We start from the raw sequence: 15,731 nt of genomic DNA, 5'->3' as shown, positions 1-15,731 counted from the left end.
CAGAACGCTCTTTGGGGTGAATGGGTTATACCCAACTTTATTTCCACAGTGGCAGATTAATCACTAAAATCTTGTTCACTTAGAGTGAGTCTGTATGCAGCAAGCCAGTCTCTGCCTCTAGGCCCCTCTGTCCACACAGCCGTCCTCTGGGCTTTTCTGCACAGTCCTCTGGGCCTCTGTCCTCGGCACTGCCACCACTCCAGCCTCTGCTCTGCTCTCTTGCAGCCTTGCAGCCCTGCCACCGTGTTATGCCCAGAGCACTGGGCGGAGTTCTTTATATGGAGTCAACAGCCATGTATCGCCCACAGGTGTGCAGTGAGCTAGTCAACCAGGGCCTGGTGAGAATCCTGGCCACAGAAACTCTCATTTTATCCACACAGGCATAGCTAGGTTTGCAAGCCTTGAGAATTAGGTGGAGGTGAGATAGTGGGTGGGAGTAGAACCAGTGGTAGGGAGACTCAGTAACGACCTCCTGGGCAGGTAGGAAAAGCCATGTGGCCCCACCACCCAGCCCCAAGGGGCACAGCTATTAGAGGTACTGGCAAGCTTAGCAGAAGTGGTTCTCCAAGAGGTGACTCCATGTACTCTGGGCTGCAGGGGCTTTGCTATAGGAAGAACAGGACTCCAGCTGAGTCCCCAGGCAGGCTGAGGAAAGAGTGGAGGGTTGCTCTTCCTTGTCTTAGATCTCTAGTTCTTAATCTTTTTTTTTTTTTTGGTATCCTTAATCTAAAATTACATGAGAAACATTATGTTTATTAGACTCCCCCCATCACCAAATCCCCCCCCCACAAACCCCATTACAGTCACTGTCCATCAGCATAGTAAGATGCTGTAGAATCACTATTTGTCTTCTCTGTGTTGTACAACCCTCCCTGTGCACCCCCCATTATACATGCTAATTGTAATGCCCCCTTTCTATTTTCCCCCTCATCCCTCCCTTCCCACCCATCCTCCCCAGTCCTTTTCCCTTTGGTAACTGTCAGTCCATTCTTGGGTTCTGTGATTCTGCTGCTGTTTTGTTCCTTCAGTTTTTTCTTTGTTCTTATACTCCACATATGAGTGAAATCATTTGGTACTTGTCTTTCTCCGCCTGGCTTATTTCACTGAGCATAATACCCTCTAGCTCCATCCATGTTGTTGCAAATGGTAGGATTTGTTTTCTTCTTATGACTGAATAATACTCCATTGTGTATATGAACCACATCTTCTTTATCCATTCATCTACTGATGGACATTTAGGTTGCTTCCCTATCTTAGCTATTGTAAATAGTGCTGCGATAAACAGGGGTGCATCTGTCTTTTTCAAACTGGGCTGCTGCATCCTTAGGGTAAATTCCTAGAAGTGGAATACCTGGGTCAAATGGTAAGTCTATTTTGAGCATTTTGAGGAACCTCCATACTGCTTTCCACAATGGTTGAACTAATTTACATTCCCACCAGCAGTGTAGGAGGGTTCCTCTTTCTCCACAACCTCGCCAGCATTTGTTGTTGTTTGTCTTTTGGATGGTGGCCATCCTTACTGGTGTGAGGTGATATTTCATTGTGGTTTTAATTTGCATTTCTCTGATGACTAGTGATGTGGAGCATCTTTTCATGTGTCTGTTGGCCATCTGAATTTCTTTGGAGAACTGTCTGTTCAGGTCCTCTGCCCATTTTTTAATTGGATTATTTGCTTTTTGTTTGTGAAGGTGCATGAGCTCTTTATATATTTTGGATGTCAACCCTTTATCAGAGCTGTCATTTACAAATATGTTCTCCCATACTGTAGGATGCCATTTTGTTCTATTGATGGTGTCCTTTGCTGTACAGAAGCTTTTCAGCTTGATATAGTCCCACTTGTTTATTTTTGCTTTTGTTTCCCTTGCCTGGGGAGATATGTTCATGAAGAAGTCGCTCATGTTTATGTCTAAGAGATTTTTGCCTATGTTTTTTTTTCTAAGAGTTTTATGGTTTCATGACTTACATTGAGGTCTTTGATCCATTTCTAATTTACTTTTGTGTATGGGGTTAGACAGTGATCTAGTTTCATTCTCTTACATATATCTGTCCAGTTTTGCCAACACCAGCTGTTGAAGACTTAATCTTTTTAGATCATAGATTCCTTTGGAAATACAAAGCTAACTGAACTTTCTCCCTAGGAAAACATACATACACAGACATTTTTGCACACATTCAGGGGTTAATCCCTAGAAGTCCATTCTTGGTTCCTGGGTCTTATAAGAATCTCTTCTTTAGGCATGTCATCTGGATCTCCTCAGGTTGCTTACTGCCAAGAACAGCTCTCCCAGGAGGAAAGCTGCTCCATCAGAGAAGCAGCAGGACACCTGCCCCTCCCGCCCCGGCTGGAAGTGTCTGGCAAGTTGTTCCTGGGACTGACCCCCAGGTGGGTGATGCTGCCCCTCCAGGAGCAGGAGTCTCCTCACTCCCCGCTCTGAGAGGAGAGTGAGTCAGTCTTTGTCCAGCCCCAACTGGCATCCCTTTCTTCAGCTTTCCTTCTGTGCCCCTCCCTGGGATCAACTTGTGCTGGAAGGTTCTACGCAGGGAGCGCCAAAGGGTAGCTGGTGTGTTGGGGAAGTGAGAGGCAGACAAAGTCCTGAGATAGATTGATTTAATTAGTCAATTAATTAATTATCCTTGAAATGGTAGCTAACACTCATCATTCAAGCCCTGCAGGCAGCCTCCCTTCAAAGTTCTCATGGAGGGAGTAGGCCTGTGGACTCCCCCAGCACACTACCTTTTCTACTATCACCCAGCCCAATTCTCCCATTCCATGCGGGCTCTGGGAGGACACTGGCCTACCCTCCCTCTGATCTGAGAGCCCCTCCCCACTTTCTAGGTTTCTGACCTACATTGATGAGGCAAGTCCCAGTGGGACATAGGACTGGGGAGGTCCTTTGATCTGCCCAAGCTGCCAATTAGCTTTATTGTTTCTCTCTGCTACAGTCTGGGCATTGGTCGTGCTTGCTTCCTTTGCATGTGGCCACTGTGTGTCCCTGACGGCAGCATCATCAGTGGGAATTCCCAGAGCTGACTGGAGGGGAAGAGGGGCAGCGTCAGCTTTCAGGGGCTGCACCTGCAGCCTCCCTGACTCATGCGCACCCCCTTGCCACCCTCCTCCCCTTCAGGTGTAAGGTGCATCTACAGCTGGGAGCCGGTGGGGCACAGGGAATAGTGGGACTGTTCTCCCAGGCCATGGAGGGGCGCACAAATGCAAGTAGATGGGCACAGAGCCAGAACTGATGCAGACTAGGAGGTAACCATCCAGGCTTTGCCCACTTGCTGATTCTGCGGAGTGTCTGGCCCCTCACACTCCTGGGCTGTCCCTCTAGGGAGGAGGAAGAGAGGCTTGGGTGGGAGGCCTGGGCCCTTCCTTTCACAAGGACCCAGGGACCCAGGTAGAACCTTTGGGTCCTTCTGTCGACATTATTCACCGTTGGAGACTGAGGTCCCTTTGGAGAGTTGCTAACTGGATGACAAGTACATCTTGAGTGTAGTATTGGAGCAGAGGGGACAGTGGAGGGACTGAGGCTCCTGGTGGTAAGGAGCAGTGAGGATGGAGAGAGGCATGGCTCCCGTTGCCAAGGGGTCCTATCCTGCCTCACCTCAGCACCTGGACCCTGAATACTGCCCCATTTGTGCATTAAAGACAACCACCAAAAAGGGCCCAGCCCAGAGGGGGTCCTAGCTCCAGGCTTTCCCTGGAGGCAGCTGTCACCTGAGAAACAGATCCAAATGCTGATGGAGGACTATAGCCAGGAGGACAGGAAGGCGTGCCCTGTTGGCCTCAGAACTTTGGAGGCTGGGTTGTGCTTCGCCTCCCAGGGTTGTGTAGGAAGATGGGAAAAATGCTTCACTCTCTCATCTCCAGCAGTTTTCTGCCTTGCATGGAAAAACCCGAAACCGGACTTAGACCCTAACAAGTCTAATCCCTCAGTTCTGTGGGAGGCAGAGCTGGGGGCCAGCTATCCAGGGTCTGAGAGCTACGTCCTCCCTGTGGCTCAGCTCTGGTTTGGGAACAGAATGAGAGCTGAACCCTGAGGAACCTGGACAAGGAGGGCCCTGACTTCTGACCCTCTCTGTGACTCAGGATTTCTCTGTGCTAGGTTCTGAGGAAACTCATCACCCCCAACCCTCACCCCTGGCACCTTCTGATGTAAGAGGCAAATGAGGCCAGATCAGAGGCACCGGATGTCTACTTCCTGTCACTGCACCTGCTCCAGCTCCATCTCCCCTGGGCCTGGGATGCTGCTGTCGCCATGCCAACAACAATATCCACTCTCAGGGGGACTGTTGCTAGGCTGCAGGTCCCTTTGTGCCTGCCTTAGTGTCACTCTGACAGTGTGACTTGCGGGAAGCAAAAGCTCAGTTCCTGGGGCCCCTTCTTCCCTTCAGGTTGACCCCTCCTGCTCCCCAGCCTCAGTTTATTCATCAGCATAGTACAGTACCAGGGATCTCTGCAGCCCTCACCCGGGCTGCCCAAGATTGATCCTTCACTCTGGACAGAAAACATATGTGGCCAATAGGAGCCACAGGGCTGCTTTGCTCAGAGGTAGCTCTCCTCAGCCCAGAAACCCCAGCTTTTCCTACACTCTGTGACCAACCCTAACCCATGACTAGCGTTGGAACCTGGGACTGCTGCTTCTTTTCCTGACCTTGTGACCTTTTCCATTTAACCACTGCATGACCTTTCCTTGTTCTGTGGCCCTTGATCTGGTTCCTCCCGGCAGCAGCCCCTTCTCTTCTTTTCCTCCTACCAGTCCTCCTGCTGGTCTTACTGATAGCCCCAAACCTGGTGAGAACAGCTGGCCCAACCCCTGCCCCTGCCCAGGTAAGCAACATATGAAGGAGAAAACATCCCAGATGCCTTCACCCCTTGGAAATGGGGCCACAATGTTCAAACCCCTCCACAGATATGTCCCAGCATCTCCTGCTTTGGAGAGATGTGGTACTGGGAGGCAAAGTTCTCCAACCAATGGCAGAACGGGGACCTGGGAGGCACCACTGAGAGGTGCAGGGGTGGGATTGCTGTGACCCAGGCAGGACACTAGCAGGAGGAGCTGTGCAGGGGTGGGAGCGGTGTCCTCGGAGGGGTGCTGACATTCGGGGACATTAAGGTGCTGGGAGGGAGATGTGAGGCAGGATGGAGGGGAGCCAGTGCTTGGGAGGCCTGGAGTTGGGTATGGCTCAGAACTGGGTGGCTCTCCCACCCTCCTGGACTCACGGGCACTCTCTTCATCCAGCTGATTCAACTTAATGATGCCCACTACATGGCCAGGTTCAGCCTCAGTTGTGAGGCAGGAAATGAAACCAGCCCCAGCCCCCGGCTGCTGTCCAGCGGCTCGGCCCCCAGCCCAGGCCCCTGCTCTCTGCAGTGCTGGGCAGCCCCCTCTGCCTGGTGCTCAACAAACCGGCCTCAGGCAGGACAGCCCCACCAGTGTGCCGCCCTGAATTCCCCCTCCACTGGCCCCGCTCTGCCTCCTGCTCCCACTGGCCTCATAAGCTCTGAGCCCCACAGCTCACCTCTCCTGAGCCTGAGCCTTGCGTGCCCACCAACACTCAACTTTGAACCCCAGCTTTTGATAGGCCCTCAAATCTGAGCTCAGTTTTCACCAACACCCCAACCTCTATTATAACACCCTAACGCTCAGCCTCATCAGACTGACCGTTGCCTTTGCAGTCAACCCCCTCATCAACACCCCAGCCTGAGTTTTCTACCTTCAGTGGCCCACCTCTTCCAGACCCCCTTTCCCCAGCCCCCCTTAGCCCATGCTTCCCTCCCCCCAAGCCCCAAGGAAGCTGGACAGGCTCCTGTGGGTGTCCAGGGTGGCAGTGGGACAGCTTCAGGATGTGACTGCCCACACACAAGGCGCCCTCCCTCAGGGCGGGGGCTGGGACTTTACAGGAATTACACGTAGTGGGGGTATCACAGCACTTCCTGGGCAGCCCTGCTCTGCTCCCAGGCCGAGGCCACCTACCTGTCCCAAAGGACAAGCGTCTTCCCCCTGCACTCTTGCTAACCACCACCTCGCCAGCCCCCAAGAGAATGGTGAGCCTCTCCCTCATGCCTGCCCACAGGGTCAGTGGGACAGGCACCATGGGGCTCCAGCCTCACTTCTGTCTGGCGTTCAGTCCCCAGTTTGGTCTGAATAGAGCTCCCTACCCCTCAACCTTTCTTCCATTTTTTTCTCCCAGGGCAAAATGTATGCCACCTTCTCCTGCCAAGGGAGTGACTGCTTCAAAGGACAGATCACCATGGCCATGTGCCCCAGGGGCTTGGACTTCCATGAGGTGAGCCCTGGAGGGCTCCAAGGATTGGGGTGCCATCCTCCCTCAGCACCGTGGGCCTTCCTCTTCCTACTTGGGTGGAGTAGGTTGGCAGCCCAATCCGGCTGGAGCTAGACCTTCTGGGAGCCAGGCAGTCTGGGGTCTAGTAGGCCTGACCTCACATCTCACAGCTCTGCACACTGAATCCAGGGCAGCAGCTGGGATTTTCCAAGTCTCCCAGACCTGCCCCCTTGTCTCTTACAACCCCAAATGTCCTCTGGGACTGGATAGCTGATCTTGGTTCGGGGGACCTAGGAGTCCAGGGAGGTTCAGCTTAGCCCATGGTCCACTTTCTGCCTCCACAAGTTGGGGGGAGGGGCAAAGGGAGGATGAATGGTCCTATCTCTTCTTGCAGCTGAAAAGGTCCAACTCAGGCTACACTGCAGGCTGCAGCCAGGCCTGTGTGACAGAGACCCCCAGGTGTCATGGGGCTGCAGTTCAGCCCTGCCAGTAGGAAAGCTGCCAAGCCTCAGCCTCAGGCGGCTGCCTCTAGCTGGATGGGAACCTCCACTTCAAGCGGGTAGCCCCAAGGATCACCATGGCTTGGGCCATGCTGCTGCTCCTCCACCCTGCCCTGCTCCCGTTCCTGCTCCCCTAGCCAGGCCCAGTAGCATCAGGAAACAGCAGCCAGGAAGACCATGTAGCCCCGACACGTCCCCAGGCCCCCTTCTAGCTCTTGATTCCTGCAGCTCCATTTTTAGTGAAAGGGATTTATTAAGTTCACACCCTGGGCTCAAAACTCTCGCTCCTTTCTCTCAGGGCCTAGGCCTGATCATGGGGCCCTCAAAGGGGGGACACAGGAGCCCAAGGAGAGACTGGAGTGTGGAGAAACAGAGCCACCTCCCTCCTGACCCCCATCAAGTTGGAGGAACCCAGAGTCCTGTAGGGTCAGTTTCTTCACCTGTAAAAAGCTTGGCCCCATCCACTCTTCCCAGACCTTCCTCCCCAGCCCTTAACATCAAGAGTGGGGCTGAAATTGGATTCCACTCTCCTGAAGTGACCCCCAAACCCTTTATCTCTATGGGTCTGAATCAATCCTTTTTCCCTCTTTCCCCAACACAACTTTGAAACCAAATTCAAATAAACTTGAGCCCCATTTGTGCTGTGGCTATTTCCAGAAAAAGGAGAAGCCTGGGGAGAAGGTGGTAGGTGTTTATGGATGAAGTTTACATATCCAGAGTTGGACTGGTGATTAAGGCAGCAGCTCCTAGCTCAGGGAAAGAGGGGGGCCCCTGGGCAGAGGTGCAGTGACCACTGCTTCCCCAGCACTGATCGTTCCATTCGGGTCAAAGCTTGAGAGACAATGTACTCACTGAGATAATTCATGAATTAAGTTAATAATTTAGTAAATACCTTCTGAGGGCCAACTGTGTTCCAGAAACAATGCTGGGGAGATGAGGAAATGCCAGCCCTGTCCTCAGGGAGCTTACAGTTAATGAAATGGCCAGCAGGTTGAGAGAGACCAGTCCTGGATACCTTACTTGAGTTGGCCCTTTTTGTCCATCTGAGGCAACCTCCTTATCTTAGATGGGGAAATCGAGGCCCCAAAAGAGAAAGGCCTTGCTCAAGTATAGGTAACCCGGTGAATCAGGGGTAGGAGCTTGGGAATGATTAAGTCCTGAGAGAGGGTCCCCTCCGCAGTCTCAGCACAGTAATGCCCATGAGCAGTCACACCCTGAACAAAACACGTTCACATCCACTGTCCTCAAACAGCTCCACAAGGCAGGCAGGACTGGGTGCTCCCCATCATATACACATTACACACATGTCATGCGTGCACATGAGGCTAAGGGAGGTAAGATGGCAGTGTGTGGCAGGATCAATGGCAAAGAAGTTGGAGTGAGTCAAACTTTTAGTAGAGGCCCAGTTTTGCAACTTGCTAGCAAATTGTTTAACCTCTCTGAGCCTCAGTTTATCCACCTGTAAAATGGAGATACTAGTTCTTCATAGTGTTGTTGTCCTGTTAGCTAGGACAGGGCAGTTATTTGGGGAGAAATTGAGTTGAGGCTAGGATTGGCTGGCCTGGAGTGACAGGAGTTGAGGATGGGATTGAGGAGAAAATAAAAATGCATTATTTTTTCTCTTAAAGCAGACATGGGCATTTTCCTTCTGGGTTCTCAGCAGGGAGCTCTGGTCCCATGACTTAGAGGGCCAGGAATGGAGATTAGGGCATTCATTAGGAAAATCCGGCATAGGGAACCCAGTGTACCCCAGGCCATAAGGAGTTAATGGGGGCGCAGAGGCCCCACCTCATGATTGGCATGGGCATGCTGGGACTTGCAGTCTGGCTGGGCATCATGTGGCGCAGAGGCCATTGGGAAATGTAGTCGCTGGCTTGTCCGGGTCGCGGTGTCCCACACACCCTGCAGTGACAGCTCCTCAGGAGGTAGGCGGCAATGACAGGGGCCTGGGAGTGGGTGAGGAGCAGGGAAACCAGAGAGGGCTGGGCAGGAGGGAGTGGACAAGCTAAAGGCTGGAACCCCTGACCTGCAGCTGTCAGAACCAGACACCCCCTGGCCTGCGGCTGATGCAATGGGGCCTGCTGGGTGGGGTGGGGATCAAGGAGCAATGGGACACTTTCCCTGTATTTAAGGAAACAGAATCAGGGCTGGGGGCCTTGCCCAGGATGAGACCCTTCCTTCTTCAGAGTAACGGGATGCTTTCCCCAACCCCATGCAGACACCCACTGACACCTCCCAGAGAGATGCCAGCAAGACAAATACTGCTCCCCAGAAAGGGAGACAGAACTGTGTCAGCAGAGAGGGGCTCCTCCCAAGTCTCAGCACAGTACTTCCTGTGAACAATGTCACACCCTTTACAAAACACATTTTGTAAGTGGGGCCATGTTCCCCACTCCAGTAATGGGACAGGGCACCCCACTTCCAACAGGAAGACTGGATGACACTCAGAAACAACTGGATGCCCTTCCAGACAAAGGGCAGTACAACGACTTGTACCTCCCAAGCAGGGATAAAGGAACAGCCCCTTTCCCTAGAAACTAAAGGGCCCGTTCTAGGGAGGAAGAGCAGGAGGAGCAGGCTTCCTCTGCCTTCTTCCTGCCCAAAGACCCCTCCTCCCTGCCCCCCAGCCCTCTAGTGCAGCTCCAGCACTTCGCTGGTAACTTACTGACCAAAGGGGGCTCCCATCTGCCCTCCCCCAGGGTGTGTGTCTGCTGCGTGGGACAGCATGGACCAGTCTGTGGCCATCCAGGAGACCCTGGCTGAGGGGGAATACTGCATCATCATATCCTAATTAGGAGCTCCCAGGCGCAGGCCCTGCCCTGGCCTTGGGAAGTGGAGTGCAAGACGTCAGTGTGTCTCTCTGCTCTCCTCTGTCTCTCTGTGCCATGAGGCACAGAGAGAAACCAGTATTTACTAGGTACTCATTCAGTACTGACTACCAGGTGCTTTAAAATACTCAGTTACCCTATCAGCCCTCTGTGAGGTTAGGGATTATCACCTGCATTTCGCAGATGAGGAAGGGTCCGAGAGGCAAAGCAACTTGCCCAGGGTTACAGAGCGAGTGTGTGGGTGAGGGAAGGTGGAGCAGGCTGGGCTGGGGGAGGCCTGGCCTCCGGTTTTGTTTTGTTTTCTCTTGACCTGAGCAGCAGGCAGTGCAAGGTGTGCTATGTGAGGGGGAGAGCAAGCAGAGCCGCCTTCTGGGACTTGTGCGCTACCGCCTGGAACAGGGTGGCCAGGAATATGCGTAAGTAAGGGGTTCGGTCTGTCCCTGTCAGAGCCTTGGGGTTATTGTTCACTGTACCCTCCGCTGGACTTCAACTGTCCCTCTAGAGCAGAGTTCCCAGAGTCTTCTAGAGTAATTATAATAATAATAATTGAGATTTTTTTGAACACTACATTGTAAACCTTTCATATGCATTAATATAATCCTCAAAATCTGATGAGGAAGCCTCTCAAGAAGAGTCCGTTTCACGTACTGGTCCAGATCTTAAGCCTTGTGACCTGACTACCTGCGTTCAAATCAAGACTTTGTTACTTCTGAGCCATGTGATCTTGAGCGAGTTGCTCTACAACTCTGTACCCCAATTTGTCTGGATTAAAGACTAAAGTGAATTATTACATGTCAAGTGTTTAAAGCACTGTGAAGCACCTAGAAAGTGCTCAGTAATTGTTAATAACAACCCACACACAGGACACAAAAGCAGAGAGAATAAATAATACTTGCCCAAATTCTCAGAGTCCAGAAGTCAACCTTAGGGTCTCAGGGCTGGGAGGGAAGGGCCTTAGACATTTTCAGATTTACCACCTTCACTTTACAGATAGAAAGCAGGTTTAGGAAGGGAGACGGGGTGGCTTAAGGTTGCACTGTTCACGTCACAGTGACAGGATGTGCTAGGATGTGCAATGGATAGATCAAGCACAAGTTTTACTAACAAAGCAGGGGCTCCCCAAGAGGAGACAAATAAGCTTGGCTGATGTATTCATAAAACTGCAGTCTGTTGGGCACTGTGGACAGAGAGGACATGAGGATTGTGCATGGCTGGGCACCACCAGCACAGCCCTAGGGAGTAAGGAGGGAGTGTGAATCCCAAGGCCTCCACGACTGGCCCTGTCCTCACCAGTGCTTCCTGTCCTTAGTCTCTTCCTGTATACACACCGGAGGATGGCCATTACGGGGGATGATGTCTCTTTGGACCAGATAGTGCCAGTCTCGCGGGATTTTACACTGGAAGAAGGTGCTATAGGGGGCTGGGTGGTATGAATTCCTGTTCTCTGGGCCCCCAGGTCCTTTCTGCCCTTGTTGGGGGGTGGGGCAGAGGGAGCAAGGAGCATGCTGGGGCTACGGTGCTCAAATCCTAAGGGCCTTTTCGTTTCCCTCCCCAGTGTCCCCAGATGGTGGACTCTACATTCTTGGTGAGTGTCCGTTCAGTCGGAGTCCCAGTTGGGGCAGGGGGTACAGGATCTGCAGAGAACCGTGTGAAGTAGGAGCACCCACTGATATCCTCACTGTGGCAAGCAAGACCCTGCAGAATCTGGCCCTGCCCACCTTGCTGGCCTCGGTTCTATGCTTGCTGCACTTGAAACCCGATAGATTGCTTCCATCACCTCAAACATAACACACTGTCACCTGGGAGCCCCTGCCCATGCTGTCTGCTCTCCCAAAAGCCCTCGCGCCTCTTTTTGCTTAAGCCAACCCATTCTTCAGGGCTTCATTTCACACTCTACTCTATGCAGGAAGCCTTTATGAACTTATGAAGTTTTCTCTCACTGGTACACATTCCTTTTTCTCATCCTTGTCATCTGTCACTCACAATGATTTAATTATTTGTAGTTTCCTATTTAATGTCTGTCTTCTTTGTTAGACTGTAGTAGTAGTAATAATAATAGAAATGAATATTTAATCAATGATTACCTTGTGCCAGGCACTATGCTAAAGGCTTTACATACCTCATATGGTGTTTCCCTCGCAACAGCTCCAGGAGGTTACCACTGTTTTTATCGCCATTTTACTGGCAAGGTAACTGAGGCCCAGAGAAATTAAGTGATTTAGTTAAGTGGTGGAACCAGGATTCAGACTCAGAATCCAGACTCTAGAGCCCCCACTCTTGTTCAGTATGCTAGATTGCTCCTGCTCATTCCTTAGTTCCTTGCATGTTTGTGGGTGCTCACCAGGTACCTGCTGGGTACTGGCGTTACACTATGAGCAAGATACCATCCACAGTCTAGCGTCCTAAAGACAGGCTGCTTCAATGATGGCATTTCCAGTACCTAGCATGTGTCTGGCTCAGTCAAGTAGGCTGACTGATGGGCAGCCCCTCTTGTTTGCGTCTATGTGCTCTTCTGTCCACTTGGTGAGAGGCATGGACTGTATGTCAGAGCACTTGTTTTCCTCCAGCTCCGTCTAGTACTGTTGTGGCTAACTGGCTTTTAGGAGCCTTGGTCCCCTCCCTCAGCAGAGTGAGGATGATGACAGTCTGGAGGTTATAATAATAATAAGGAGGTTCTCTTACTGTTCCAGCAGCAGCCTTCAGTGAATTGCTTAAAGGCCAAAGGAGCTTTAGACTGCGGATTCTCCATACTGGAGACTCCAGCCTTAGGATGCATCAAAGCACTTAGCTCCTGGAGGCCAAGGGCTCATTTTCTGCCTCCTCTGTGCAGGCTCGGATGTGACCGTCCAGCTGGACACAGCAGAGCTCAGCCTTGTATTCCAGCTACCCTTTGGTTCACACACCAGGATGTTCCTCCAGGAAGTTGCCAGAGCCTGCCCAGGTAGGTAAGACCTCAGGCTCCTTGGGGCGGTGATCGACCCACTACTAGTAGACTTTCTACACTTGGGACTCACACTCCAGTGTCTGTGCCCTCTTAAAAGCTGCTGGCCTGAGGCTGCAGTGCTCCCAGGCCACCAGCCAACCATGGTGTTTGCATTTCTGGACCTGAGTTTTAGCCCCAGCAGACCTCTTTGCTCTCTTGGTGCTGGGCAGGCTGTACAGAGTGGGTAGTGATTCTGATGCATAATCTTTTACAAGTTAGTAGGGTCAGCAGCTACTAGAAGCCCATCTTCCCTCTCTCTGCCAACCACAGCCAGAACCAAGAACTTCTGTCATCTGTCATATGGGCTCTGCTGCCCTTGAATCTTGCTCTGTCCCCCACTGCAGCTGAGGAAATGGTCTAACTGTGGCCTGGCAGTGAGATGTTAGTGGCCTCTAAGTCAGAATTTGTTTAGATCAGGAGAACAGCTAGCAGGTGAAGGAAAGTTTGTACAGAGCTGAGGATCAGCCCAGAACATGCAAATTTGAGTCGCCAGGTGCTGGGGTTAGGTGTTTACCCAACACTATTACTTATTTCCTTTCTAGCTAACATCTTGTCACTGAGGGGCCAGGGGGAGGGCATCACTTTTATTGTGATCTCACCATGAAGCCTAGACTTCCAGGGGCTCCAACTTAATCCAGTTTAATTCTCTGGTGTGCCAGTTAGGGATTGGCTTTGGATGCAAACTGAGGTATAAGGAAAAGGAAGTAGAAACAAGATTATAGAGCCTTGAATGCCTAGTTTAAGGGGTTTAAAGTTTTTTCTACAGGTGGGGGGAATTTATTTCCAGACCTTCACCTAGTAAGGATAACTTATTTTATGATTATTATTGGTAGTTGTAGGAGGGGTAATAATAGCAGTAACAGCAAAGAGCATGGACTTTGAAGCTACACCGTCTCTTGTATTTGAAGCCACTTTTTTCTGGTTCTGACCTGTGTGGCTTTGGGCAAACCACCTCATATCTCTGACATGTAAAGAGTATCCTTCTGCAGGAATTTTGAGAATTAAAAGAGAGAATACATATGAACATGTGCAGCACATAGTAGAAGCTCAGAAAGTGTTTCCGCCCTCTGTACAAGAAGGCCCATAACTTAGCTAACATTCGTGGATGATTTATTGTGTATTAGACACTGTTCTAAGAGCTTTACACACATTATCTCATTTTCCTTACCACAACTTTACAAGGTAGGTATTTTGATGTCTCCATTTTACAAATGAGGAAACTGAGGCTCTAGGCTGTTCTGTGCCTTGCCCAACTACATAGCTGGTAAACTACGGAGCCCAGGATTAGATAGGATTTGAGAGTCTCCTCCAGAACCTGTGCTCTTGAGCTTCCTACGCTTGTGCCACCCGGTTGCATCTAAATGGCTCAGGGAAGACTTCATGGAGGAGATGTTTAAGCTGAGACTTGAAGGATGAATGAGGTTTTTCCCAGGCAGACAAGAAGAGAAAAAGAGCCATCGGAAGGAAGAGCAGTCACTTGGTGGGACTGAACTTGAGATAGAAATTGCTGAGCCAGGAGAAGCCAGCAGAGACAGCTCCTGAAGGGTCTTAACCAACCCAGAGCTCTGACTGCCCCATCGCTCGGGGGGAGCTGTAGGAGTTTTAAACGGAGGAGTGACAAGGCAGGATTTGCTTGTTAGAAAAATTCTTTTGGCAACTGGTACAGAAGGGGAGAACCTCAAAGGAGGGAGATCTACTGGCGTGGGAGCATACTACAGGTGCTCAGGGATAAACTAGGGGCTTGGAGCTGGGCCTGGTAATGCAGATGGAGAGGAGAGGACGCACTGGAGAGATCAAACTGAGGAGGATGGAGGCTCCATGGGGGCAGTGAGTTTGCACTGTGTTCACTTTACCCCAGTGACTAGAACAGTGCCTGGCACATAGTAGATGCTTAATAAATATGTGTTGAATGAGTGAGCAGAGCTGGGCACTTGGCTGTGTAGACAAAAGCAGGAGAGGAGTCGAAGATGACTTCCTTCTTTTAGCTTTAGCTATCTGTCAGTCACTTTACCTGCTCTTCCCTCTGGGGCCCACACCTGGGGTAAGCAGCAGGGAAACTGCCCTGCCTCAACTTCTCTGAGCAGTTGTCATGATGCAGACTCCCTCATGGAGGGGCCTGGGTGAGAGGGGACTCTCAGAGTTGCTAGGTTCTTGGATATCCACCAGCCCAATCCTTGCATTTTACAGGTAAAGGGACTGGAGTCAGAATGAGGTTACAGGTGAAAAGAACTAGTTTTCCCCACCCAATCCTTGGTGGGTAACTGTGCAGCAAAAAAGGGCCAGGGAGTGGGAGTGCTTTGCTCAACAGACCACAGTCAGAGGAAAGCATTTGCTAACACTGAGTACTTGCTGTATGCCAGAAACATTTTTCTGGACACCTAGACAATGCACAGCAGCCATGTTTTCCTATTCAGTCTTTTGAGCCATACTAAAGTGTAGGTATGCTGTTTTACAGATGAGTAAACTGACATAAGAAAGGTAACTTTCCCCAGGTCATTCATCAGTTGAAGTCACAGGACCAAGTTTAGAACCCCATGTTCTAACTCCAGCGCCATGCAGTCCGGAGATTTCATTTCCCATCCTAACTCTGCCACTTCTTAGTTGTGAAAGTGAACAATATATTTTTATTTATTCAGGTCTTGGCTTTTGTTATTTGTACAATGGAAATCTGAACTTGCCTTACCTACTACCCTAAGAGTTTTGTGAGGATCAGATAAGGTCTAGTATGGGGTAATAGTATGTAAATGTTGAAATTAATTTAAAAGCTGTGTCTGGCAGTACCATAATCAGTCTTGGGCCCCAAATCTCCTCTTTTGGGTTGCTTTTGTAAATCCAGTTCAGTTCAGTCAGGTTCATGCAGTTCTACAAGGGGAGCAGAGAGGATAGCATAGGGAACAGCCAGCCAGTGTTTGGGAGTCAGACAGACCTGAGTTTGAGTGAGAGGCAGAGTGGCTCAATTTCTAGGAAGGAGGAGGGGCAATCTGGTTAAGGGGAGCTAGAGGACTTGTCTTGAAGGCATATTCCATAGCAGGCACTCTGCTTTTACTTAGAGTGTGTGTTTTTATTTGGAGTGGCTTGGGAGTTGCTGATGGAGAGGAGTAGTTAAAGCCCCCAGCCCACTCCCTAGTACTGACG

The 15,731-nt window shown here is 50.8% G+C and overlaps 1 protein-coding gene across 9 annotated transcripts in view; it reads left to right on the top strand.

The window, feature by feature from the left end:
- The first annotated feature begins 1,952 nt into the window (after window positions 1-1,952).
- Window positions 1,953-15,731, top strand: part of INPP5B (inositol polyphosphate-5-phosphatase B) — a 50,541-nt gene continuing 36,762 nt past the window's right edge. For 4 of the 9 annotated variants that reach the window (XM_017646919.3, XM_037021238.2, XM_037021240.2 and 1 more), the window contains exons 1-6: window positions 4,557-4,828; window positions 6,193-6,288; window positions 9,485-9,567; window positions 9,935-10,029; window positions 11,169-11,198; window positions 12,444-12,554. In XM_017646919.3, the coding sequence (XP_017502408.3) occupies window positions 6,199-6,288; window positions 9,485-9,567; window positions 9,935-10,029; window positions 11,169-11,198; window positions 12,444-12,554 (409 nt within the window). In that variant the 5' untranslated portion in view covers window positions 4,557-4,828; window positions 6,193-6,198. Of the gene's footprint in view, window positions 2,384-4,556; window positions 4,829-6,192; window positions 6,289-8,460; window positions 8,711-9,484; window positions 10,030-10,922; window positions 11,021-11,168; window positions 11,199-12,443; window positions 12,559-15,731 lie in introns of those variants that run through there. The other 5 variants (XM_073233643.1, XM_017646918.3, XM_037021241.2 and 2 more) reach the window with 5 other exon arrangements.

Source organism: Manis javanica, chromosome 4 (assembly GCF_040802235.1).
Source record: "Manis javanica isolate MJ-LG chromosome 4, MJ_LKY, whole genome shotgun sequence".
Classification (NCBI taxonomy): Eukaryota; Metazoa; Chordata; class Mammalia; order Pholidota; family Manidae; genus Manis; species Manis javanica.
Note: the sequence above shows the minus strand (reverse complement) of the source record. Positions and strands in the feature narration are given on the sequence as shown.